Below are 27680 nucleotides of genomic sequence, written 5' to 3' on the forward strand. Positions count from 1 at the left end.
GGGCTAGACTTCAAACAGAGTTAATTTGCCAGTTTCTTGTTTCAGGTTTGTGGAAGCTGGAGATTTGCCAGAGCAGTTCCCTTATAGAGCGAAAGCCCTGTTTGCATTCGAGGAGGTTGATGGTACAGATGTATGCTTTTTTGGTATGCACGTGCAGGAGTATGGCTCGGAATGCCCTTGCCCCAACACGAGGCGAGTATACATTGCGTACCTGGACTCGGTTCATTTCTTCAGGCCTCGCCAGTTCCGTACGGCTGTGTATCATGAGATTCTGTTGGGGTACCTGGACTACGTTAAACAGTTAGGGTGAGTAAATTAACTTAATAATGTTCATTTTATTGGTACTTTAGAATTTATCTTAGCAATTTTCTGCTGAGTGGTGTGTTATGCCCTTGTTTTGGATAGCTTCTAGTTCAAGTCATAAGGATTACCCTCATTTTGTTTCTTAATCCACCTTCAGATAATATTAGATTTGCTATAATAAAAGAAGAAAATGGTCATATTGTATTGTATTGGCCAATTTTTAATAAAGTTAACAGTTAATCAGTCAGCCCATGTTATGTGTAACATTGTAATAATAGTTGACAGTACCACAACTTAAAATAAGCTGACCATTTTTAGCTATTGTAGACCCAATTTAAAGAAAGATATTTGAACTCTGTCACTTGCACTGATACTACTTTAAACATTTTATTTAACACTAATGAAATATTCCAAATTAAAATTACCAAAGGCTTTAAAAAACTAATTTAAAATAGTGTTGAAGAACTGATTCATGGTTTCTATGTCTCAACATCTTAGTCTCAATAGTTATTTATTATTTAACCTCACTGTCCAAAGCTGAAGTCAGTTATAATAGTTCTTCTGAATTATTCAATGTCAAGGAGTTTGGGACTCTGTGCAGTACAACAAACTGTTTGGCAGTGACATTTTTGGGCTTATCACAGTTTTGTGTTGAAGCAAGTTCAAATTGATCAGATAAAAGTATTGACTGTTAATTTTATTTATTACATATTTTACTGGGGAGATTAACATTTTAAATGTCATAGGAAGCCCGGGAAATTCTGAACTTTTTTCAAATATTTTGTCTTTAATTTTAGGTACACAATGGCTCACATATGGGCATGTCCACCCTCTGAAGGAGATGACTACATCTTTCACTGTCATCCAGCAGAGCAGAAGATCCCCAAACCCAAGCGTCTCCAGGAGTGGTACAAGAAAATGCTTGATAAGGGCATTATCGAGAGGATAGTATTCGACTACAAGGACATCTTGAAACAGGCTGTCGAGGACAAACTTAGCTCAGCAGCTGAGTTGCCATATTTTGAGGGCGACTTCTGGCCTAATGTTCTTGAAGAAAGTATCAAAGAGTTGGATCAGGAAGAGGAAGAGAAGCGAAAGCAAGCTGAGGCTGCCGAAGCTGCAGCTGCAAATGCAGTAAGTGGTGATCCAGAATTGAAATACAGTAGAAGTCCGTTATTGTGAGAATTCATAACAGCGACAAATTTAATTGCTATAGCAGATTGACGTTATATCCTATTTTTGTACAAAAGTCAGTAAACCCCCCCATACACATTAAAATCGGTATGAAACGGCAGTCAGTTTGTTCAGAACTTGCATTTTCTCGGACGATATATACACTATGGCTTACTTGTTTGTTATTTTTCGAAATTCTAGACTACGTGGAAGTGAATGTTTAATTTCACTCTGAAAAAATTACAGTATCATATTTCTCCAAATCCAAGAACCACCCCACTTTTTCCTTCAAAAAATTTAAATCAGGCTCAAAAACTGCTTTGTAGAATCATATGAATGCCTTTGTTGTACAGTACACATTTGTGGTCTATTTTTAGGCGCCGAACACTGGCTTTCATTATGCCCCCCCCCTTCCTTTTTTTGCAGCTGTTTATTCTCTATTTCTGCAGGTTTAATGACCATTAAGTTAACTTAAAATTGGCATCATAATTCCGAAGAGAACCCGTTGAAAATTTGCCGGCAATACCTATTCCTGTGTCTCTACGACGATCTATTTGGAAATTATTCTTGCTGTCTATAAAACTGTTACTTTTACTCAGCATCAGATCTAACCGGCTAACGTTACACGCACGTTTTGCTTGCCAGTTTCGGCCAGCTTCAGCAGCTAGCAATGTATAGGCCTACTCGCGGACGTTAAAGGCCATGGTATGGCCATTCCACCGTTGCATTTTTCGGACACATACCTCACAATTTCATCTTCGACTTCTTTAAAGCGTCCTTGTAGCTATCTTTGTCTTCACACTAAAGCCAAATATTGGCTTTAGTTAGGTCTGTCCCGTTTTTTGCTAGTGGCTTTACATCACACCGACACAGATAGATCTTATGGCGATGATGGGATAGGAAAGGCCTAGGAGTTGGAAGGAAGCGGCCGTGGCCTTAATTAAGGTGTGCCTGGTGTGAAAATGGGAAACCACGGAAAACCATCTTCAGCGCTACTGACAGTGGGATTCGAACTCGCTATCTCCTGGATGCAAACTCACAGCCGCGCGTCCCTAACCGCACGGCCAACTCGCCCAGTCGCCGTATTTTCTTGCAGCCTCAATTATTCTACATTTCCGTGTGTTTAATAACCATTAACTTAAAATTGGCATCATAATATTGATGAGAACTATTGAAAATTTGGCGGCAATTCCTGTTCCACGTATCTTTACAATACGAGTATCCATCATGACAATATTTCTGCTGTCTAAAAAACTTAATTTTACTAAGTGTCAGGTACAGTAAACGCGTCATAACTCTGGCAGTGAGTAGCCGTGGCCTTTTTTAGAATTCAAAGGCTCGCATGTTTTGATGCCATTCTGCAGATTTGAGAAACGTTTTTGTAGAGGCTAATAAAATGACATTCTCTCTTCACTATTTACCGAGATCCAGTGACGTTACACACAGGCACTGTACAACTGGTCTTCGCGGCTAGCGATGTATAATAGAGGCGGTCATTTATTGTCAACGAGTGTTGTGTGTGTGTGTGTGGAGGGTGAAAAGAAGCAGCATGGTTACCGCGGAAGTTGCCAGGGGTATCCATTAACTTCATGTTAGGCCACGAAAGCAAGACGACCCTTGATTTTTCGCATGAGATTCTGAGAAAGAAAAAAAAAAAAAAACCCTCTTGGAATCCTGAGAAATAGGGTATCACTCCAGAGGCTTCTTTGGCAAACACTTCAGTTTTCTTCTTCAAACGTTGTCACCTAACCTAACCATATATGTTCCATGAATACATATTTGAAATGTATGTAGCAAAATGATAACTTCCTCGCTAAAAATTTACATGTAAATAGCCTTTCCCAAATTTAACTAGACATGAGATAGTATAATCTATCCTCTGAAATCAGTAATGTACTCTGCAGTATCTTGAGGTGTATCACGTTCTTACTTTATCTATCTATATATATATGTGTTTGAAGCTAATAGACTCAAAAACTACTGGACCAATTTTGCTGAAATTTTCACAGTTTGTTCTAATTACATCTGAGAGGGATTATGAAGTGGTTTGAACGAAATCTGATTAGTAGTTCGGCACAAAGGGTGAAATATAAATAGGGGAAGATAAGCAAACCGCAAGAAAAGTCCGATCAGCGGGTGTCCTACCCAACAGTATGTGAAGATTATGATGTGATCCTTAAGACTTACTTCTGGTTTTATCTTCTATATAATTATATAAAAATGAAAAGTCCAAGTTCTGTCCCCGTGCCACAGGGGGTGAGAAGGTGAGAAAATGTCTCAAAATACAGAGATTATGGGGGAATGTGTGTATGTTCCAGCATAGCTCTCAACCAAATTTGATTTTCATGTAACTTACTATCTGAAAAAATTACTGTAGGGGCAAGAAACCCCTAGCACCCCCTAAAGGAGGGGGTGAAACTTATAAATCCGAAAATGATGATATTAGTGACGAATTCATAGTCTTTGGGGTAGCTGAGATGAACTGTGACACTCTGAATGCCGTTTAAGTCAAAGTTTGTTCCCAATCGGTATGGTAAACATATTATGACTTACTGTTTGGGAAAAAAAACTGTAGGGTAAGACACATATACAGGCGGTATTGTACAACTGAAGATGTTACAGACGTTAAAATTGGTATTTGGAATCTTCTTTACAGTGAACACATTTTTTATTTATTGGAAAATACAGTTTAATAGGGGTGAACAGCATTGACAAAGGGGGTGAGTTTTTTTAAAAGACTATATATATCTACAGTATTTCTCAGAAAGGTCCTGTGAAAGTAAAGAAACACAGGTAATTTGTTTTTGAAAATCCGCTTAAGGGAAACTCAAAAAGGGGATGAATTTTTAAAAAGAATATATTGATAATACATACTGTATTTACTCGTGTATTAGACCCCCCCCTTTTCCCCCACTTTTACAGCCAAAATTAGTAAAGGGGGGTCCAGTATGTGATAACCTCAAAATTTTGTGCAGCGATCACATGACTTCTAGGTTATAAAGAGCTATAAATTGTACGTGTGAACATTCCATATTATTATTTAACAAACTTTGAATGTACTTAAGTTATACCTGCTATTTTCGTTGGAAGGCAGTATTTCTAAACGTAGAAAGACAATAAATGGTCAACACGACTTTTAGGTGTATGGAACGTATAGAAGTCCGTTTTAGTTACTCATATCACATCATTCGTTACCTGTCATTAATTCCTCTGGTGAGGTTGACGTAAGGAAGGGCATACGGCCGTAAAAACTTGCTACGAAGATACGTCTCTCTTCATACTCGATCCCATAGAAGAAAGGAGTAAGGGTATCATGTTATCATATAATTAAATATTAAATATTGTCAGTTCAGCAGTAGGCCTGATCACTGCTTTCGTTTGAATTATCGCCTTGCGCTGCCAACTTCCCTGCCTTGGTACCGGCGTGTCGTATTCTAAGCGACGTCATCTTCACTGCTCTCTCTCGTCAGTCGCGTCAGCCATGCTTCATTTTCTTTGCTTTGAGCCATGCTCTGGAATCAAGAGCATACGTGGTCCTGTCTTTTTAAACCTTTTAAAAATATTTTGTTCCCGACTATAGAGTGTAAACAGTGTAAATCTATTCCCAGATGGTCTCTGATATTCCCAGTTGGTGTATATGTAGCAGAAGCCACGCCTTCTGAATAGAGCCATACTGTAGAAGGCATGCCAAACCATCAGCTGATAACTAGCGTATGTTACGAGTTGTACTTCCGAATGTAATACATAGTAACTGGAAAAACTGCGGCTGTTGAAACACAGACCCTTATTTTTAAGTACATTTCATGCTTGTTCACTACATTTATCACATCAGGATTTGCATAAACAGCTGTACATGAGATAAGACAGACCACATTGTTTAGGTTAGATATATTATTGCCCTGATGGTGCCCAAAGTTCGACGGAGAAAATAAATAACAGGAAAATATACCGCGTTTATGGATATCTACAGGTGTGGTGGTAATGTGTTTTATTACCATTATGTTTAATTTCATGCATTCGTTGTCTCTTTTTTTTTATTAACACATACCTTAGTATGTTTTGTTTAGCGTCTCCGAAAATCGTTTAAAGTACATGGGGACATAAAATTATTATTATTTGTTAGGTACGTTGGCGAGTAAAACAATTGTTTTTTATGGATAGCTTTTATCACGTTTTAAACTTGCTTCTCTCCAAATATATATATATATATTGGCCTGAGTTACGAGATGTTAAATGACCACTTTGTTAATGATCTCGCCTGCTGTATAAATAGCAACAACCGCGAATATTTCTCAACTAAAGTAAACTCGTTTCCTCATCCCGAGGTGGTACAGCTCTTTTTATACACACCCCCAGTGGAGGGGAGTTACATGTACCGCTTTTACCGCATATCAACCTTTCTGCCATTCGTAAGTCTCTGGCAGTATGGTACCGGGATTTGAAGTCAGACCCCCGAAAACAGCAACTAATTGTGCTAACAATTACGCTGGCGGACATTATAACTACAAAACACAGACATATAGCATGACTGATGCATGCTTGCAATGCCCGGGTTTTTTTAGGCCTATTCATCTATTTATGCGACGTCATCGGAGCTGCAGTAGACCTATGATACAGAGGCGGACATTTCTTAACTACGAAACACAGATGTACCGCATGGATTAGACGCGTTTTCATTGCATAGGTCATATGGATGAAATTATTCACAAATTTGTGCGATATCATCAGAGCTGCAATAAGACTTGTACCCGCTTCGAAGCAGAATCGTCGTCGTTCTCTAATGAATTATTTTGGGGAGGGGGTCTTATAGGCGAGATTTTTTTAAAAAATTTTCCTCGTCTTGAAAAGCCAGGGAGGGTGTAATACGCGAGTAAATACGGTATCAACACTTAACATGTTACAGACGTGAAAATTAGTATTTTTAATCTCTTTAAAAATAAAGAACCACAAATTTTTTGTTTTAAAAAAACACTTAAGAGAGGGGGTAAAACGGACTGAAAAGGTAGTGGAATTCTCTCAAAAATTGAAGATTTTACAGACGTGAAAATTGGTATTTGGAGTCTCCTTTAAAACTAAGGAAATACGTATTTTTTTTTGTTTTTCGGAAAATCCACATGAGGGGATGAATGACTTGAAAAATTAGTTGAATTCTTTGTATGTTGATACTTTTATTTCAAAAATTAAAGGTGTTGCAGACGTGAAAATTTTTACAGTGGAACCGCAATTGTCCGTTGTTGGAGGGACCACAGAAAAAAATGTACAACATGGAAAAATGGAGAATCCGGGAACGAGTGAACCATCAACAATTTGGCTAAACATCACAAAAATGAAATATGTATACTTACAATCTTATAAACGCCCCTAAACCAAACCAAACTACAGCCCCAATGGGCCTTCCGCCTACCAAACTTATAGTTCAGATTAAAACTAGGCTCTTCATCAGGTCCCCGATCATCATTGTCGTAGGTCGGGTCTGATGAAGCCTTGTAAGAATAGAAGCATGACCTCTATTTGGATTCTTGAAAGATCATCCTCCGAGTGACCGGAGGCGGTAAGCACTTATTCCCACCATCTCCTTAACACATAAATGTAAAGGGGGGGGGCATAGGATGGCCTCCTTTGCACATAATGGTGTAATATCCAGTGCCCCTGTTATTCCTAGACACGCAGGTCTTTGGGTGCTGTTTATCTTGGTGGTTAGGGCCGATGACCTTTGATGTTAGGTCCCTTAAAACAACAGTGGTTACAGTTTTGCTCTCAGAACCTGGCCACCAAACTAAAGATACATTGGTGATCGTGGGCTGTACAATAGAAATATAAAGCCATTGGACCACCTTAGGTCCTAGGCCCCAAGTCTTACTGACGGCCCTGCGACAGGCCCACATAATCTTCCGAGCCATATCCACCTTGTAGTCTATATGCTTTTTCCAACTCGGTCTTGCCTCGAGGATTACCCCTAGGTTGTCTTAACTAATTCCCAAATAGGAGTGGCTCTGACAGTCCGTCTAGCCTCCTTCTCCTGGTAAACACCACGAGCTCCGTCTTTTTGGGACTGACCGACAAGTCTGTATCATGGCACCATCTCTCCACCCACCCTACGTAGGGAGCTCTGTACGAGCTCCAAAACCGTACTGAGGAAATTTCCTACCGCCATCAGGCCAATGTCGTCTGCATAGCCTTGGGCATAAATTCCTCCAACATTTAACCTGCTAAGTAGTTCATCCACTACCAGGCACCATAATGTCGGTGATAATACTCCTCCCTGATGACATCCCCTGTCTATATTAGCTCTCAGCATTACTGCGTTGAGGGTAAACCGAACTTGACGCCCTGCAGTGAGGCCATAATCCATCTTATGAGCATCCTGCTCACACCTCGTCTCTCTAGACTTGAAGGCCCCTTCAGTGTCTAGGAATACCACCATAGCAAGTTGTTGCTAATCCAAGGCACTCTCCAGCCTGGATGTATCCCATGATGAGACAGGCTCTAAAAATTCTGACGAGGTATAGTATAAGGACCACTCCCGCCTCCTGAAGAAGCGCTGGGAAGATCCCATCCATTTCTGGACTTTTATAAGGGGCAAGAGATTCTAATGCCCACTTTACCCTTCTTGGGGTAACAATCTCTGCGGCTTCCTTCCAACCACTTCTATCGGGTCGGAAGGATCCGCTTGATTCTACTTCACTATTCGTGACTACTGAACCTGGAAAGTGGATATCAAGCAATAAGCACAGGGTCTCCCCCACTGTGGATGTATATCCACCCGTAGGATACTCCAGTGAGCCCAGCTTTGCCCTTCCATCCAAAGTTATCCCCCTGTGGGTGGGGGCGGTAGAATAACACCCACGGTATCCCCTGCCTGTCGTAAGAGGCGACTAAAAGAGGCCCCAGGGGCTCTAAATTTTGGAGCGTGGGTTGGCGACCACGGGGCCCTCAGCTGAGTCCTGGCATTGCTTCCACTTACTCGTGCCTGGCTCCTCGCTTTCATCTATCCTATCCGACCTCTCTTGGTCAACTCTTGTTCTTTTCCGACCCCGACGCTATTAGGTTTGCGAGGGCTAGGGAGTCTTTCATTTTCACGCCCTTCGTGGCCCTTGTCTCTCTTTGGCTGATATCTTCATTTTTCGAAGTGTCGGATCCCTTCCATTTTTTCATCCTGATTAGTGTTATATAGTGGATGGTTGCCCAGTTGTACTTCCTCTTAAAACAATAATCACCACCACCACCACCATCCAAAGTTAGCATTTAATGAAGCCTTGGCGCTTCATGTTTACTCTCAATGGAATCACAAAACTGTCTACAGGATTTCCTAGAAGCCTTTATGACTTCTGACTTTTACTTTCTTTGAGATTCTTTGTAAGAATCTAGACTTTCTTGATCTTGAAGGTCCCTGTATTTGTTCCAGAGCCTTTGTCCTCAGGTGTTTCCAGATAACTGTTCCCCTTGAAGCTTCCTGTTGTTCTTTTTGCCTTAACAACTGGCAGTTTAACTCATAAGAGGTCTGTGTGAGAACTCGCACTGAGCTCTAGCTCCTCCTTATTCTTAATTATATTTAAGGGTCCTCCTTTCAGTCCCCTCCTCACGCCCTTCTTAAAAGACACCCAATCTTTTCGTCTAGGATTTCTATAAGATGGACCGAGCTCGATAGCTGCAGTCGCTTAAGTGCGGCCAGTATCCAGTTTTCGGGAGATAGTAGGTTCGAACCCCACTGTCGGCAGCCCTGAAAATGGTATTCCGTGGTTTCCCATTTTCACACAAGGCAAATGCTGGGGCTGTACCTTAATTAAGGCCACGGCCGCTTCCTTCCTGCTCCTAGCCCTTCCCTGTCCCATCGTCACCATAAGACCTATCTGTGTCGGTGCGACGTTAAGCAAAAAAAAAATCTATAAGATGGGATCTCAAGGGAGCCCTCTATATGAAACGCAATGTGTCTGTGGTCTGACAAGAAAGGCTCCAAAGAAACTTTCCAGTGTTTAAATTCCTGTATGATTCCCATGAAACCCAGGGTAAGGTCTATAATCCCCTCACTCCTATTATTGATGAAGGTTGGGGTATCACCTATGTTCATGTTCTGAAGATCGATTGTACAAAGAAATTCTCTGAAGTTCTCTCCCCTTCAGTTTGTATGTTTGCTTCCTAAAATTCAACTGGGTTTCGTGCATCTCTTTATAACACGCCGAGGATTAGGCATAACGTACTTAATAATTTCCTGGATCTCTTCAATTTCGTCTACAAAATTAACTACATGAGCAATATCTGCAATTTTATTATTTTTCTGATCTCAGAGTCTACTTAAGTACGGAACATCGGCGACTTGGAAGTAAAGTTGCATTCTAAGTTTACTTACCTCCAAGTAGCGATTATGAAATGGAATTGGCGACTTACCGCCTTCTAAGTCTAAGTCAAAGTCTCGTTCATGAATACGACCCTTAGTCTCCCTCCTCTTCTGTTATCCTCCATGTCTGAGTATTATTCCCTCGATACTCCTCCATTCGCTTCACATAACCCCATGACCGAATTCATGTGCGCATCCATAGAGTTCATTCCTAACTTAGATGTTTCTCCTCATTCAGAGTACTGCCCACCCACTGCATTAGCTTTCTTGTACCGTAATTTGAATTATGATGTACCTGTTCCAGCTTTGTATTCCCAATCTATCAGTTATCTTACATTTCTTTCCTGTTGTCATCACTTTAGTCTTGGAAATGTTAATATTCATATCATACTCGCACCTGTTTTCAAATTCCAAGATGTTAGCCTATATTCCAGACTTTCAGCGCATCTGCCATTAAGATTGAATTAAAATTGAATTTATAAAAACAACTTACCGTATAATCCCGAATACCACCCGCCACCGAATAAGACCCACACCCTAAATTTGAGACGGCCAAATACGAAAAAGAAAAAAAAATCTTGCATGCCTATTTAATTTTCTTCAAATATACCGGAAACACTGCACTCCACCCGCGGAACGCTCTGCGATTGCCATTACTTTTTAGAAGTTTTTCGTTCTTCTTCCGCCAATCACGAATACATGATTCATCAATGTCGTACTTTCTGCCAACGACACGATTTCCGAATATTTCAGCTTCACGTACAACTTTAAGTTTCTCACGCACAGTAAATGACCGCATTTGCAGTTTTCAATCCATCACTTACTATCGTGACAGTCCTTTTACAGGACAGGTATAGAACTGGAATGTGAGTGAGGTAGTTTTTCGTAACCAACAGTCTCGACTCTGGCAAAGTACAATATCAGCTATTCGCGCAACCAGCATGCCAGCAACACTTGTGAAACAAATGACGATTGAGCATCCGCAGCAGCAACTTTAATATTTATCCATATTCTTTGATTTACCGTATTTCATTACCTTACATTTCGTGTTTACATGCCACTGTAACCGCAATGAGAAAAAAGTCTTGTTTTCTAGAGTGCAGCTGAAACATAATAAGATCTGAATGCCCATTTACATGTGGTTTATTGAGTATGGTAACCGTATTCAAATTTTTTCAATATTCCATGTAAACGTAGTAAATATTTACGGGAATGAACAGCTTGAATATGACCCATACCCAAGATTTAGAACCAATATTTTGGGGGGAAAAAAGTGCGGGTGGTATTCAGGATTATACAGTAATTGCTGTCTTCACAATCATCATGATCATTTCCCTTTATACAGCTGTAGCCGGATAGGGACAAATGTGGTTCCTCTCCACTTTCTTCGGTCTTTCCACCACTCCTCCTCAAACACTGTCCCGGTCCAGGTTTCTTTCTATAATTCTGCATTGGATTGTGTCCTTTCATCTCGGCCATGGTCGCCCACGGCCTCTCCTTCCTTGCATTTGCATTTCCATCACCGTTTTTTGGCATTCTTTCATCACTCATTCGCTTTATGTGCCCAAACCATCTTAGTCGGCTCTTCTCTATCCTATCATTCATTTTATCCACTCCAATTTATTCCCGGATTTTCTTATTCCTTATGCTGTCTCTTCTGCTCTTCTGTATCATAGCCCTCAAGAACTTCATTTCAGCTGCCTGTATTCAACTCTCATCCTTCTTTATCATTGTCCAAGTTTCTGCTCCGTAAGTTGTTATGGGATACATCTTGTACATAGTTTCCTTTGCTTCCATTGGAACATCCTTGTCCCATAACATGTTTATTACATTATGATAGAAACAGCTTCCAGCTTGAATCCCGTTAGTAATCTCAGCATGCATTAATTCACTCCCCTGGTATTTGAACGTCTCCACTACTTCCAGGGCCTTTTCTGCAAGTCTAATATGTCCTTTCCCTTCTTTCTCTCTGGTCATAACAAGTTTTACTCTTTTCTACACTTATTTTCAATCCACATTCTTTGATCTGCCCATTCACTACATCCAACTGTTCTTCAACCTTCATGTCCTCTTCCTCCAGATGTTGCTTTTGCTGTTCTCACGATGTCATCCATTACTATTGTAAACAGGATTGGCGATAGAACACTTCCCCCTACCGGGTGAGTTGGCCATGCGGTTAGGAGCGCGCAGCTGTGAGCTTGCATCCGGGAGATAGTGGGTTCGATTCTCACTGTCGGCAGCCCTGAAGATGACTTTTCGTGGTTTCCTATTTTCACACCATGCAAATGCTGGGGCTGTACCTTAATTAAGCCTACGACCGCTTTCTTCCCATTCCTAGGTCTTTCCTATCCCGTGTGACACAAAAAAAGAAGAAAAAGAGAACACTTCCCTGTCTCAGCCCACTGATGATTTTGTTGAACCAACTTGTGTTTGCACGCAACTGCAACATTCCCTGTACATTGCCATGATCATTTTTACTAATCCCTATCCAATGCCATTTTGCACCAGACTGTCCCAAACTTTAATCCTGGGGACACTGTCATATGCCTTTTCAGCGTCAATGAATGTCATCACCAAATCATTCTCATACTCCCATTGTTTTTCCATTAGTTGTCTCATAATAAATATGGGCTCTATTGTTGACCTTCCACTTCTGAAACTAAACTGATTTTCCTGTATCTGATTTTCAACCCTCAGCCTTATTCTACTTTCCAGTATCCTCTCCATTATCTTAGCAACATGGGATATCAGAGTAATTCCCCTGTAGTTCTTCAATACTTTCTTATCGCCTTTCTTGAAAATTGGGATGATAATTCTATTTTCCCAATCCTCAGGGACCTCCTTATTCTCCCAGGCAATCCTGAGAACTTGGTATGTCCACTGCAGGCCTTCTGCTCCAGCTGTCTTTTATCATCTCCACTGAAATTTCATCTATTCCAGCAGTTTTTCCATTCTTCATCTTTCTTACTGCCATTTCAATTTCATTCATTGTAATTTCTTTATCCATTTCTTCATCAATTAATTGCCTTTCCGGATCGTCCATTGAATGACGGCCACTAGTTCTCATGTTCAGCAACTTCTGAAAATACTCTGTCCATCTATTTCTTAGTTCTTCTGGCTTTGTTAATATTATGCCGCCTTCATCCTTCACAAATCTTATGTTTACTTGATCTCTCTTTTTGTTTCTTAAAATAACATAGAATAATTTCTTACTGGCCTGCATATCATTTCTGTTTCTTAAAGAACCATGGAATAATTTCTTGCATATCATTTCTCAATTTCTGAGTGAATAAGGCCGAGCTTTTCCTCTTTTCTTCCTCCACTACTTTCTTGGTCAAATTCTTTGCCTCCACATATTTTCTTCTACTTTCTTTACTCTTAGATGTTTTCCATGCTTTCAATAGCATTCTCTTTACCTTCACTTTAATCTTTACCCTATTATTCCACCAGTGTCTCTCTTTGTCTTTCGCATTCTCTGATGTTCTACCACATACCTTTTCTGCACATCCAACCAGTGCTTCCTTAAATCTTTTCCATCTCCATCCTGGGTACGAATGGTATTATTTCCCTTTGAAATTCTTCTTGTATTTTTTTCTCCTTCAACTTCCATACTTTAATTCTTTTCTCTCTTCTTAATGGGGGTTTTTCAGTCCCACTTATCACATTTCTATGATCTCCACCAAAGGCTTCTTCAGGCATGGCTGTAACATCCAAAAGGTGTTCTTGCTCTATGATTATATAATCAATCATGGTCTTCGTTCATCTGTCTCCCCAACCATACCTTGTAATCCTCTGGCTGTTCTTCTTCCTAAACCAGGTGTTTACAACAATCATTTGGTTCCTCATGCAAAAATCCAACAACAACTCGCTTCTGGATTTACATTTCCATATCCAAAGGCCCTATATCATCTTCCTTTCCTTGTCTTTCCATTCCAACTTGTGGATTTAGATGTCCCATCAATAGCACTCCCTTATCTTTTATCTGTCTCTCGACTTCCTCTAAAATGTCCTCTAGATGTTCATCTATGCAACCCGTTTGTGGGGCATACAACTGAAATAGATCTTTAATGCCATTTTCACACTGGAGTCTCATCACCATCATCCTATCGCTGATGCATTTTGTATATTCCACATATTCTTGGATTTCATTTCTAAGTATGATGGCCAATCCATTTTTTGCCTTAGGTCCTCCGCCGTAATACAGACTGTATCATTGTGTCAGAGGAATCTCTCCCGTACCCTTCCTCTTGGTCTCACACGGTCCAAGTATGGCTATATCTTTTTCTTCAATGAAGTCAACCATTCTTCTGTCTTTCCCGTCACTGTCAGAACATTTGCTGTCGCAATATTGATGTAGTTTGGTGCTGGTTGCCCACTTCTCACAGTTCCTCCAACACCCGAAGAGCTGCGCGTTGCTTTCAGCAGCGGACGCCCTAACCTTTTACGAGGCTCCATAATTGCTCTATCCATATAAGCTATTGTTACGATGGGCTCGCCACACCCAAAGGCATTTTATTCCTACTGCCAGGTTCAAAATTATGCTGCCCCTAACATGGATACATTCCTGTCGTAGCCACTCCTTTGGAGTAGAGACGCTACGGATTTGCCCCTTTCGCCATCTCCACCGTATCAAAGTCCACCTTCTCTGCCATTGAGGTTTTCACTCATAACCCTGTGCTGAGACCCATACCAGATGTTACCCACCTGATCAGTGTGCTCTGGAACTCACATAGGAAAGGGAGCCACTCCCTGGGTAGGGCTGCCTCCAGTTGCTGTATTCTATTTTAATTCAGTTGTTTCTTTGTTTCCAAATATAATGCAGTTACCATATGTTTTCCTTTTCAGGTAGCTCATAAACGTGTTAGTCAGAATTAGTTTTGGTAGACTGAAGAACCTAATAAATATTCAGATATTACAAATTTTCTTGGAAACTCGGGGTATTCATGATGGTAGACTTGTGGGCTTCCCGGTTTGTTTTGTTTGTTTGTTTGTTTGTTTGTTTGTTTGTTTGTTTGTTTGTATTAATTAATTAATTAATTATAAAGGAATGTTAGTAGGAATTTGCTCACCCTTTAAATGAAGGCTTGGAGTAGAGGCAAATTTGTATGTATTGTTCATATAGCGCACTTGTATGTGTTACAGATCTTCTCGATGCAGGGAGAGGAATGTGAAACTGGTCCCGATGGCAAGAAGAAGGGCCAGAAGAAAGCCAAGAAGTCCAACAAGTCCAAAGCAAATCAAAGGAAGAACAGTAAGAAGTCGAATACACCTCAAACTGGCAATGATTTGTCAGCCAAGATCTTTGCCACAATGGAGAAGCACAAAGAAGTATTTTTTGTGATCAGGCTGCATTCTGCTCAGTCGGCTGCTAGTTTAGCTGTGAGTTTAACTTTTACTTTTGTCTTGATAAGTTCATGCCTTTCTTGCTATCTTAATGTTGGATTTCTTCAGTTCATTTATAAATTTAACAGTGCCACCCGTATATGGTACCTTCCCAGTAATGTAGTAGCCGATTGCTTTCACAAATTATATTTATTTTTGAAGTGTAGTACTTCGGATTTTGATGGTAATTTTAGATGATGAAACTGTTAATTTCATAATTTTACATCAAAGAGTTACAAAATAACTTAGTTCTGCCTGGTGGTCTCCTTTTGTGTGCACTTCTTAACAGAAAATGTGAGTTTAAGAGTACCTTTTCTTTCTCAAGCACAGTCTCCTCCAGATGTGAAGGTAATATTGATTTATCATTTCCTAGTTCAGTACTCATAGATACCAGATATCCATTTAAATATTGTCAAGAAAATGATCAAGTCAATTAATTTAGTAAACATCTAAGTTATACAGTCTACTGAGTATCGAGACAGATATTTCTTATATTCCAGCATTGGGCCACGACGAACTAGCAGTTACGAAGTTCTTTACTTTGTCAAGGCAAGAGCCTTATGTGCGTCAGATACAGGCTTGTAGTACAGTATTCCACAGGAGGTCTGGAGGAGGGGATGGAAAACGGAATTGTATGTTCCCTTATTAAGTGACTGTTTCTGATCCTGGAAGAAAGTAGTGATGATGAGAAAATGAGCATTGACTTGATTCTCCTGTGAACTTTGCATGCCCTTTCTACCCATGCAGAACGTGATAACTACCAAGCTCGATAGCTGCAGTCACTTAAGTGCGGCCAGTATCTAGTATTTGGGAAATAGTGGGTTTGATCCCTACTGAATATGGTTTTCTGTGGTCTCCCATTTTCACACCAGACAAATGCTGGGACTGTACCTTAATTAAGACCACGGTCACTTCCTTCGCACTCCTAACCCTTTTTTTCCCATCATTGCCATAAGACCTATCTGTGTCGGTGGTAACTTCTGCTCCAAGGCCAGCATTTCGAAAGCACACGTAGTGGAATAATTTGAATTATAGTATACAGGCGATTACTTGAATCTTACTCTACATCAGTAACTGGGTTGGGAAAGAGAGAAGCATGATACACAAGAGATATACTGAAGAACTGGTCTTTGCAGACAGGAAGAGCAGCAGGAGAGACAAGGACAAACATAAATGCCAAAATAAACTGAGACAAACTCGCGCATTGCCGTATTTTTAGATGAGTTATCTCCTCATTTTGCTTAACTATTTAACTATGAATCTTTCTCACCCTTCTTAATCGCAGTTTGTACTTGTCTGTTTATGTATTTTTGTAAATGATGATCGGATACAACTGTAGACACCTCAACCCTTCTTAAAAGTGTGCTCGAATACGATTAACAAAAATTCATCAGAGATGGGAGGCCAAAAAGATTTGTCCTTTATTTATTTATTTATTTATTTATTTATTTATTTATTTATTTATTTATTTATTTATTCGTATCAGAAGCATACATTTTACATAGCATAATGGTACTGAATGACATACATATCAAATAGTGTCTGCCCAGAATTTTGCCAAATCACGGGCATTAGGTGGCGCAGCCATCAAGTCCTCTATTGTGCAACTTAAAGGACACTTACTACAGTTCATCAAATCGGCTGTGGTTTGGTCTTCACCATGTTCACATTGCCTGGATGTGCCAGGAAAGCCCCACTTTACCATATTGATTTTTGATCTACCAACCCCAATGCGAAGCCTGTTCAACGATTTCCACGTAGACCAATGTTCCTCGTGTCCTGGAGGAAGATGTTCATTTGGTAGCATCCAACCAGCAAGTTGAGGATTTCTAGTTCTCCATAATCTCAACCTTGTGGATTGAGCAGGTTTGTTCAAATCTTCGGCTGTATTCAGGAAATTCCTCCTAGACCTCAATCTTCGGTGGGCAGGTTCACATCCATACAATGGGTGTGCACATGAGGCAAGTGCTTTAGTTCTCTCATTCATGGATGCAACTTCTCTTCTTATATCTGGTGGGGTGATTCCAGCCAAATAGTAGATTCTATCTCGTGGAGTTGGTCTCAAGCAGCCAGTATTGAGTCGACATGTTTCATTTAGAGAAATGTCAACTTGTTTAGCATGACTTGATCTGTACCAAACAGGTCAAGCGTACTCTGCAGCAGAGTAACACAGAGCCAGGGCTGTAGTTCTCAACGTCTTTGGATGTGTACCCAATTGGTTCCAGACAACTTGCGAAGGATGTTGTTTCTAGCCGACACTTTCTGCTTGGTGTTCATGCAGTGTTGTTTGTAGGTGAGAGCACGATCCAGTGTTACACCTAAATATTTAGGTGTTGGGCAGTGATCTAGTTGAGTATCTTCCCATACTACCTGCAATTTCCTTGACGCCTGTCTGTTTTTTAAATGGAAGGCACATACCTGAGTTTTAGATGGGTTAGGCTTCAATCGGTTTCCTCTGTAGTAGTAGGATAGTTCAGAAAAAGCCTCTGATAACTTTTCTTCTACAACCTCAAAGCAGTTTGCTTGAGTAGCAATAGCTCGATCATCCACATATATGAAGCTTCTGATGCCAACTGGAAGAGGTTGGTCATTCGTATAGATATTGAAGAGCATATTGAAGAGCATAGGGGTGAGAACACTCCCTTGTGGCAAACCATTCTTTTGTTTCCTCCATCGACTATTCTGATCCTGAAATTCGACGAAGAACCTACGATTTTGGAGAAGATTGCAAATTACTTGAGTCATCTTGTAATCTTTTGTCATGTTGTATAGTTTGCGCAACAGTATACGATGATTAACTGTATCATATGCAACAGATAAGTCGATAAAAGCCACCCGTGTGATTTTATGATTTTCATATCCATCTTTGTCAGATGGAGAACCTGTGAAGTACAACTTTTCCCTGTATGGAATCCTGCTTGCGCTGGGGTAAGAAGTGGTTCAATGATCACAGTAAGTCCTTCCAGGATCTTCTGTTCTAGGATCTTGTACAGATGACACAACAGTGAGATAGGTCTGTAATTTTTCGGATCATTTGGGTCTTTTCCTGGTTTGAGAATTGCGATTACTCTGGCTTTTCTCCACACATGTGGTAACTTGCAGGTGTTTATACAGTTGTTGTACAGTTCTGTAACTATTGTTTAGCAACAGGTCCAAATTGCTTAATTTGCTCAACACATATTTCATCTAGGCCGGCATCCTTACCATTCTTACACTGATTTATTGCTCTGTTCAGCTCAGATAAAGTAAAAGGTTTAGTGAGTGTATCTGTCTCCTGCTCATAATCCCTCTCAATTCCTTTATTCTGAAGCCGACATGGATTTGATGGTTGTCCATTTCGTAGAAGTTGATGTGTTGTTTGGTTTGCTGTGACATTGGCATGTGTTGAAGTTTTATTAGGTTCACTACTGAGTTGTCTAAGTAATCGCCAAGCTTTTTGACTACTTCTACCCATGTCAGTCTCTTCCATCAACCTTAACCACTGTGCCCGTTTTACTTCAGAAATGGAAGAAATTACTTGTTGTCCCATTGTGATGGTGTCATTGCTGAAACGGTTTTCTTCAAATAGTTTATGATACTCTGTTAGGAGGGCAGAGGTTTCTTGAGTTAGACCTTGTATGTAGTTAGTTCTACATCCTCTATGGATTGTAGCTCTTGAACACTCCCTGATGATATTAAACTGTTCATATGCTTCTGGAATTGGATTGAGTGGTTTAATCTTCTCGTCCAGTAAGTTGGTGAATCTTTCCCAGTTAGCTTTCTTAAAATTATATCTCCTTTTAAATTTGACCCTCTGGAGATCTAATGGCAGCTACCAGCTGACATATTATTGGGCAATGCTGTGTATTCGGAATAGGACCACATACAGATTTAACACACTGATGTGCTATCTTCTCGCTCACAAATATTAAGTCTGGATTATAGCCCTGCTTCCATCTACCACTGTTGAAAGAAGAAGGGAGCTTGCTATCTTGGATAAGAGACAGATGGTGTTCCTCAGCCCATTCTAAAATACTCTCGCCACTCTTGTTGTCTTGTTCTTAGCCCCAAATACTGCTATGGCTGTTGAAGTCGCTAATGAAGAAAGATACTTTACAATCATCGAGATTGTTAGGTGGCATGAATGAGAATGTTACATTAGGAGGTTTATAGATGGAAACTATAACAATTGCTCAATTCCACTGCGATCAATTTTATATCATTTTCTTCTGTAATTGATGTGGAGAGTATCTGGAGATCTGGCTTGACGAAGACTTCACTACCATATCGTCCATGCGGTCTTTCTACTGCCAACTTCATACCTGGTATTCTAGGACGTTGTTGGTGTACATCCCTGTGAGTTTCTTGTACACATATTACATCACAGTTTGTTGTTGGGCAAAGTTCTTGTAAGAGCTGTTGTTTAAAAGTTGACTTACCTTCTATGTTTATAGATATGGTCATTTTTGGTTCTGAAAAGAACCTTTCCTGACTTATGAATGTCATATAATAGTTGATGTTACTTCTGGATTGGAGAGATCAGCTGGTGTTAACACCTCACTGTTGCCCAGGGAACGTCCGAATGTAAATCATACACTCTTCGGGGAGGCTCTTTCCTTGTCCCCCAGATTTGTCCTGAACCATGATTTTTAAATAAGTAGGTCTGTACACAAGTTCAGTTCATAAAGATGAAGAAACACATAAATGTAGTTCACATCAGGTTCTTTCCTCTTCATAGAAGGAAACCATAATTTAATTTCATCGAAGTATAACTTCATACGTTCCTCTGTAAACCGAACTTGTTTTTAAGGTACCATCAAATCACAGTGTTCTGTTCATTGGCTTCTTACTCCAAGATTTATCTTATTTTTAATAAATTATTTTCAGAATTGTGCACATTCTGGTTTATATCCCCTTTTTGCCACTGATTGTCATTTGAGGTCCTGGATAGCTTTGTAGGAGGAGGTGATGTCCCATCTTCAAACTCCCCGTCAACCTCACTTTCACAGTCGTCATCTGTACTTTCCAAGTCTTCAAAGCTTAAAAATTCATCACCAGAATTTTCTGCACTCACCAGGTGTGTAATTTGGGCATTTGGGAAACTATTTCCATGAAACATACACATTCTAGATGGATGAGCTTCATCTGGGTCTGCCATAGTTTATGTTACTGGCAGAACACATGACTAGTTGATAAATGTGTTCGGGAAAACAGATTACAGTGGAACCTCGATTCTCCGTTTTTGGAGGGATCGCGGGGAAAAAAGCGTACAACACAGGAAACCGGAAAATCCAAGAACGAATGAACCATCAACAGTTAGGCTAAACATCACAAAAATGAAATATGTACACTTATAATCTTACAAACACCCCTAAATCAAACCAAACTACAGCCCCAATGGACCTTCCGCCTACCAAGCGACTGCTGCTCGGTCTGAAGGCCTGCAGATTACGAGGTGATGCATGGTCAGTGTGATGAATCCTCTCGGCAGTTATTCCTGGCTCTCTAGACGGGGGTCGCCATCTCACCATTCAATAGCTCCTCAATTAAAGGTACCCAATCATAGAATGAGTGAACGTGGAACCAGCCCTCATATCCAGGTAAAAATGTTTGAACTGGCCGGGAATCGAACCCAGGTCCTCCAGGTGAGAGGCAGGTTAGTTAGACCGCGGGGCCGGCTTCAAACATTAATTACCGGTACGCGACTAAAAAGATCTTGTAACTTTACATTCAGTTTTAGCAGGGAAACTTTGTCAGTTTCCTCTGAAAACTTCTTTCAGTTCAGAAATTTTGATCAGCCAAACTCTTTGAAAAATGTAATAGGGTCTACCTGTAATGCCAAGCCTAACAACAATCGACCACAAGTAGTTTTTAATTCTGTAATCTAATAAAATAAAGCACATTAGATATAAAAGCGCCCAACACGATGGCGAAATCCTATTTTTTAAATTATATCTTCCATTGTAATTTGGTCACCGGTATACTGTTCGTAGTCGGTTTATAGAAATCTTGTACCGCTTAAGTTAGGCCTACGTGGACTTTTAAAGGTTATGTTGAACTTGAGAATACGGTTTCGAATGTAAGTATTGATTCTCAAGTTCTGGAATGCAATATATTCAATTCAGCCTGTCGCTAATCACTAGAGACCTGAAAAATTAGCATCTATTTGTTTCAAAATTAGCATCTATTTTTTCCAAAATTAGCATCTATATTTGCAAAATTACCATCTATTTACAAAGTTAAAATAATTGCATGGTATTATTCATTTTAACGCTTCCAAGTTTATGAAGTGCAGTCCTTGGTTCACACACAATACAAATTCATTATTCAAACGAAAGCATTGTCAGTACTTCGGCATTGCTTTCTTTCAACTTGCACTGTCTGTAACCACTGTGTTGTAATGAGACAGCACGCTCGCTATCTACATTGTTCGTTTGGGTCCACAACAACTCAAGACAGAATTCAGCAAATATGCTGAACTCTGTCTGATCTGCAGTTAATGCAAGCATGACATCACATTTTTAACTTTCTTTCATCGGGTTTGAATTGCATGTTTCAGAGAACAGTAACCAGACCAGATATAGTTTCATGAGAGATCTGTTACTCCAAACAATTTCTCAAGCTCATCTAATTTATCAGTGTTATTCAAAATTATATTTTTTGGATACAGAGCTTGAGAAATTGACACAAAATGCTTATAGTTGGTGTCTTTAGCTTTCAATGTGACTAGCTTGCACTTTGAAGAATGAGCAGCTTTGACAAATATATCTCTACGTGCAGCCTGTTGTAGAGGAGTGAGCTTAATCAAAGCATCATTAGTAGCCGCAGAAAAATTCCCCTCACAAACGAAGGTAAAACTGGCGTCAAGGTTATGCAGTTTCGGGTAAAGGAGATGAGAGGTAGGATACAGAGACCCTTCAAGTTCAGTAAGGAGGTCAACCAATCCAGCTTGCATGAACTGTGACAAAAACCATGTTGGAGTGAAGCCTATTCACTTCTTCACAGTAGTTGATGTCTTTCATGTCAGACATCTTGAAAAATGTAACATACGTAAAGTAAGCACTCAGTTAGAAGACAGCCTGAAATCATCTATTCCATCGGGTTATGACAGGTGCAGGAAAAAGCTTTGCTTCCTTTGAAGCACCAAACCTGATGTTAAAAATTTTAAATAATTATATTTTCGCTTTCTTGTGTTCAAGACTTTACCATCGCAACCACATGATTTAAATCTGTCATCACTGTGACCAACTATTACGAACCAAGCTGATCTTATGTGCCCAGCACTGTACATGCATTAAATGATCCCTTGTGACCACACTTAATGTTTCATAACACCAGGTCATGTACGGGGCACTGTCACTAACAAACACTTTAACTTCATCATATGGTACACTATAACTGCGCAGATCTTCTATAACAGCACGAGAGCAGTTTGTAGCATTTCCTGCATCAAGATAGTTCACAGAAACATGCAGCTCTCTTTTCGATCTGGCTGAGACTTGGAATATGATGATAGAAACACAACGGCCCATTCTATCTGTAGTTTCATCACAGAGTATGTTGATGTTCTTCCCTACTAGAGCCTCTCCTGTTCTTTTCTGGTGGTCAGATGCAACTTCTAGAAAGGAAGAAAGACCTCAAATTATAACAAAATAATTTAAAATTACTGGATCAATTAGGTACGGGTGGGATAGTTCGATATGGAAATCAAACTCAAATTCGGTATCCTTCAATTTTGCGCATGGTTTCGATGTCGTAATACCTAAACCATACCCGATCAATGAAATCGAAACTTACCCGGTAAATATTCTTCACGTAGAGTTCTCACACATGGCAGCTCTTCATTTGAAAACTCAGTAATCCATGCTCTTACCTCTTTGCTTTCCAGCTTTTCCAGAGGTATATTTGCTTTGGCAAATACTTCAACTGTGCGTTTTGAGAAATTATCTCTGGAAAGTTTTCGTCCTTTACAACTATCTGTGTAACCACAGAAGATTGCTTTCTTTGAGATTTACTAGCAGCAGGGATTGAACTTTCGTTATCGCATCACTTACCCACGTGTTTTTCAGATTTAACATGTTTCACAATGCTATCCTTTTTTTCCCCACCCAACTCGGCAATTACAATACTTGCAAAACACTGTCGCTGAATCTGTGGCATATAAACCATCCCTTGCATATTGCTGAGCCCCTTCTTGTGGAGTTTTTGTTGTGCGCCCCATAACCTAAACAATCGCTCGACTTTCTACTCTTCACTAGTTTCAATTTTGAATAACAGGAAAACAATGCTGCCCCTATCTTGTTATTTCCGTGACACTTGAATTACATTTCGATAATAATCGATACATATCTTATTCCCCTTGCTATTCCCATTGTAAATATCGATTAAAGTCGGCAAGCAGCAATCGATCGGCTACTTTTCTTCATCGATCGGAAGGGTCGAATGATTTATGCATCATGTTTTGAGTATTTTGAGTATTTCTGACGATTTTGCCAAAATATGTTGTTTTTACCAGTAAAATAGCACATTTTCGCAGAATTTGCACCAAAATCGCATCTTCATACTAATTACGCATTTTGTCGCACTTCTATTTATGTGTAAAAATGATTTTATTCCACATTAGAATTACCGTAGGCTTGGATTCAGTACAAGATTCAAAAACTCACATTTATCGCAAATGCAATTTTTTCAGGTCCCTACTAATCACAATCAAATTCGAAAGAGAAAAAAAATACCATTAACACTTCCGAAATTATGGTTATTCGCGACCTTGACCTCGGCTTGAAAATCTGTATGAGTAGGAAATGATACAAACTTTTAAAATTCAACGTGCGCAAATAAAACGACTTGCAGTGTTTGTAACATTTTAACACAAACACATGAAATTCCTAGTCTAATATTAGGACCAAAACAGCAATAGGGAATCCCAAAACTTCCCTTGACTTTATATATGTAAGGTGCAACATCTGTTCTGGTCTCAATAACGTAATCGTACTGTATACTATAATACTGAAATACTAAATTTGTGTTGCTTAAGAAGGAGCAGTTTCGATTCTTGCCTGAAAGCCCAGTGACTATACAGTGGCCTAAAGGAAGTGCCAAAAATCTGTTTGGCGATACACTAGAAAAGAGTAAAAAAAATAAACATTTAACCCTGGACATAATGTGGACTTTTGCAAGTACGAATATTTGAAGAAACTCGTTCCATCTTCTAGTAGAGTTGCCGAAATGCGCTTTGTCTCCTTCCAATTGTTGTGGACACTCTCCACTTTAAGATTTCCGAGGATCCTCTAAACAATACCACCTGAAAGCGTTGCTAAGCTGGTCCCGTATGCAAGTTCACTGGTGATCGTTTTCCAGTACAGTAGGCTACTTCTTCAAATTACTACAATGGCGAGACGTTAACATCATGATCCGTAAGTATGGTGTAGCCGTCCTTTCATGAGACACAGTTTCTTGAAAAACATGTGATCGAGGATTCAGCATTGATGGACTGAAATTTCTGGACGGTTGATCCGGGATATAGTTTCTTCAAGGAACAGATAATGCAGGATTTTTACGGATTTAATGAGGATGCTCGCGGGACCACATAATTTGAACGAATAATACGGAAAACCCTAGTTTCCAAGAACGTATAATCGAGGTTCTACTGTATTTTCAGTTCTAATAAATTACTAAGCTGTCTGAAGGTCAAATGGCTAACTAAAACTTCACTGATGTCAGGCAATCAGTATCTACAGGTAACAGAAAAAATGAAACGAACTAACTTGTCGTGAAACAACCTACGTATTGTCGTGAGATACCTTTACTGTTAAAGAGGTCCCTCTTGCACTCGGCACAAGATGTTATGGCGAGAACGCTCACGGCGCCAGTACATCGGCTGTGTTCTATTTAGGGATTTTGGTAATTTGTGTGATTGTTAAATGGTAACAGTTGATCGTGACGGTAACTTAGTGTTGAATTTTTATTTTACTCTGCAGATATATCCACCAGCCCTGCAAAATATTTTATTTTCGACAAATGAAATCTGTTGACCGTGAATGTTCATGTTGTGGTTATTCGAAGTTTTTGCATGGATCTGTTTTGGTTGGCTTATGAATACAACAGTTTGGTCTTGCTATCAGTTTAGTTTAGAGTTTATTTCGTTTCTTTGGTATATCGAGTGTTTGCTGTACTTTATGAACTATAATTTTATACCTTCTCATTACTCCGTTGTTGCACGTGCTTGCGTCATCTTTTTATCGTAATGGCTAGGAATGAGGCCAATATCCTTGAATTTTCAGATGATTTAGACTGTAATAATTACCTTTTTGCCGAAGGTGACTATTTTGCCCCTTAAGATTTTCGCACAGTCACAGCTGCTTACTGTGCATCGGACCGTGTAAAATCTGACATCAATGACAGTTACATGTACAGTCAGTAACTTTGTGCCATGTATAATGAATGAATTGCAGCACACACATCATATTTATATAAAATTATTCAGAACTAGTTGTTGCCCACGGCTTTGCTTGCGAGGATTTCGTAATTTTATAAAAATTACTTGCTCCTCTGTACTGCACTAAGACATTATCTGTAAATCCCTGAAGTATAAAAACTCACCAAAAAATTGCATTTCATTTACCCCAGAACCTCTTTGTAAACCACGTTTGTGGCATTGCCTTTTGGGGCTAAGATGACCAGGCTACTGGGAGACCTAAATCTGGAACACGGGACATGGAACTCTGTGTCAGAAATAGTCCTCTTTTATGTCGAAAAAATGTTTTCTTTATTTCTAAAGGAGAGTCCAAATACCAAATTTCACGTCTGTAACATTTTATTTTTTGAGATATAAGTATCCTCATAAAGAGAATTCAACTCCTCCTTCACTTTTTTTCGATCTCCAGCTTAAGTTGATTTTCCGAAAACAAAAAGTATGTGTTTCTTTATTTTTAAAGGGGACTACAAATACCAATTTTTCACGTCTGTAACATGTTACGTTTATGAGATATAATGTAGATGTACTCATTATAAAAACTGCCCCACTCCTTGGCTGAGTGGCCAGCGCTGAGGTCTTCGGTTCCCAGGGTACGGCTTCGATTTCAGGCTAAGTCAGGGTTTTTAACCGCAAGTGATTAATTGCTGGCTCGGGGACAGGTTGTTTGTGTTTGTCCCAACATTCTCCTCTTCATATTCACTCAACACACCGCATTACCAACCACAACAGGAACACCAATAGTAATTACATCCCTACACATAGGTTGCAGTCAGGAAGGGCATCCAGCCTTAAAACAGTGTCATATCCACATGTGTGCGACACAGTTTGCACCCGCAACCCCACAGGTGTGGGTAAAGCGGTAGAAAAAGAAGAAGGTACTAAGTTAAAAAAATTCATCTGCTTTTTTTATTCTTTTGACCCCCTTAAGTGGAATTTCAAAGAAAAAAAGTGTGTTCCTTTTTAAAGGAGATTCCAAGTACCAATTTTGACATCTGTAACATCTTCATTTTCTGAAATATATGTATCTTCATATAAATAATAATTCAACTCCTTCTTCACTTCTTTTCACCTCCCCCTCCCCCCACACCCAAGTGGATTTTCTGAAAACGAAGATTTGTATTCTTTTACTTTTAAAGAGTATTCCAAATACCAGTTTTCATGTCTGTAAAATGTTAGGTTTTTGTGGTATATTGTAGATAATTTCAGTGCTGTAGATTCCTGGAGCTGACGTTGCCATGGTTACGGCAATTCATTGCTTTATCCGATTTCTAGAGCAGAAGTAGTGTGGTGCCAATATCTCCCTAATGGTTGGTTTTAGGGCCTTAAAACATGGTTTTCAGGCCCATAGGGCTTACCGAGTTTTGTTCTTTGCGTCAAGGGGATGAAATTGAGCTTTGTCTCGTCCTTGTACAACAAATTCGATATTTTGCCTATATTAGCCTATTATTTTTATATCCTCCCCCCCCCCCCACCCATGCTCCCCACCGCGAATTGTTTTGAAAATAAAATACAGCCGATATTAGTCACTGGCAATGTAGCTTTCTACAGGTGAAGTAATTTTTAAAATCGGTTCAGTAGTTTTTGTGTCTATCTGTTACAAACAAATATACAAATTTTTCCTCTTTATAATATTAGTATGGATTACATCTTCTTTCTTTCAGGTCTAAGAGTAAAGAAGACACAATAATGTCAGATCTTTTTGTCATTGAAAACCAGAATTTAAAAAAAATAATTATTTTCAAAGTTCCATTTTTTTTTTTTTTTTTTTTTTTTTTTGGCTGTACCAATGATAATACGTCCAAGGTATATTCATTTCTGAAATGCTCATAGTTTCCTGTATTAGCGTGATTTATTTTATTTTATTATGTGTTAAACTGTTTAAGTGTTGATTTTTTTGTAATTTGGTTGCAAAATCACAAGATATAGTTTGAGCTGCTTCGAGCAAACCCCTGCATATATGCTGAGTGCAAAAGTGTTAACGATCACTTCCATTTTTGCCTGTTCTCATTGTGTGATCATGGAAATTGTCCT

The 27680-nt window shown here is 39.5% G+C and overlaps 1 protein-coding gene across 2 annotated transcripts in view; it reads left to right on the forward strand.

Annotated features, from left to right (window-relative positions):
• The window catches only part of LOC136884354 (CREB-binding protein), a 263590-nt gene that overhangs the window by 194197 nt on the left and 41713 nt on the right, over nt 1–27680 (forward strand). For both annotated transcript variants that reach the window (XM_067156476.2, XM_067156477.2), the window contains exons 22-24: nt 46–306; nt 1101–1437; nt 14954–15190. In XM_067156476.2, the coding sequence (XP_067012577.2) occupies nt 46–306; nt 1101–1437; nt 14954–15190 (835 nt within the window). The remainder of the gene's footprint in view (nt 1–45; nt 307–1100; nt 1438–14953; nt 15191–27680) is intronic.

This window comes from Anabrus simplex, chromosome 12 (assembly GCF_040414725.1).
Source record: "Anabrus simplex isolate iqAnaSimp1 chromosome 12, ASM4041472v1, whole genome shotgun sequence".
Taxonomy (NCBI): domain Eukaryota; kingdom Metazoa; phylum Arthropoda; class Insecta; order Orthoptera; family Tettigoniidae; genus Anabrus; species Anabrus simplex.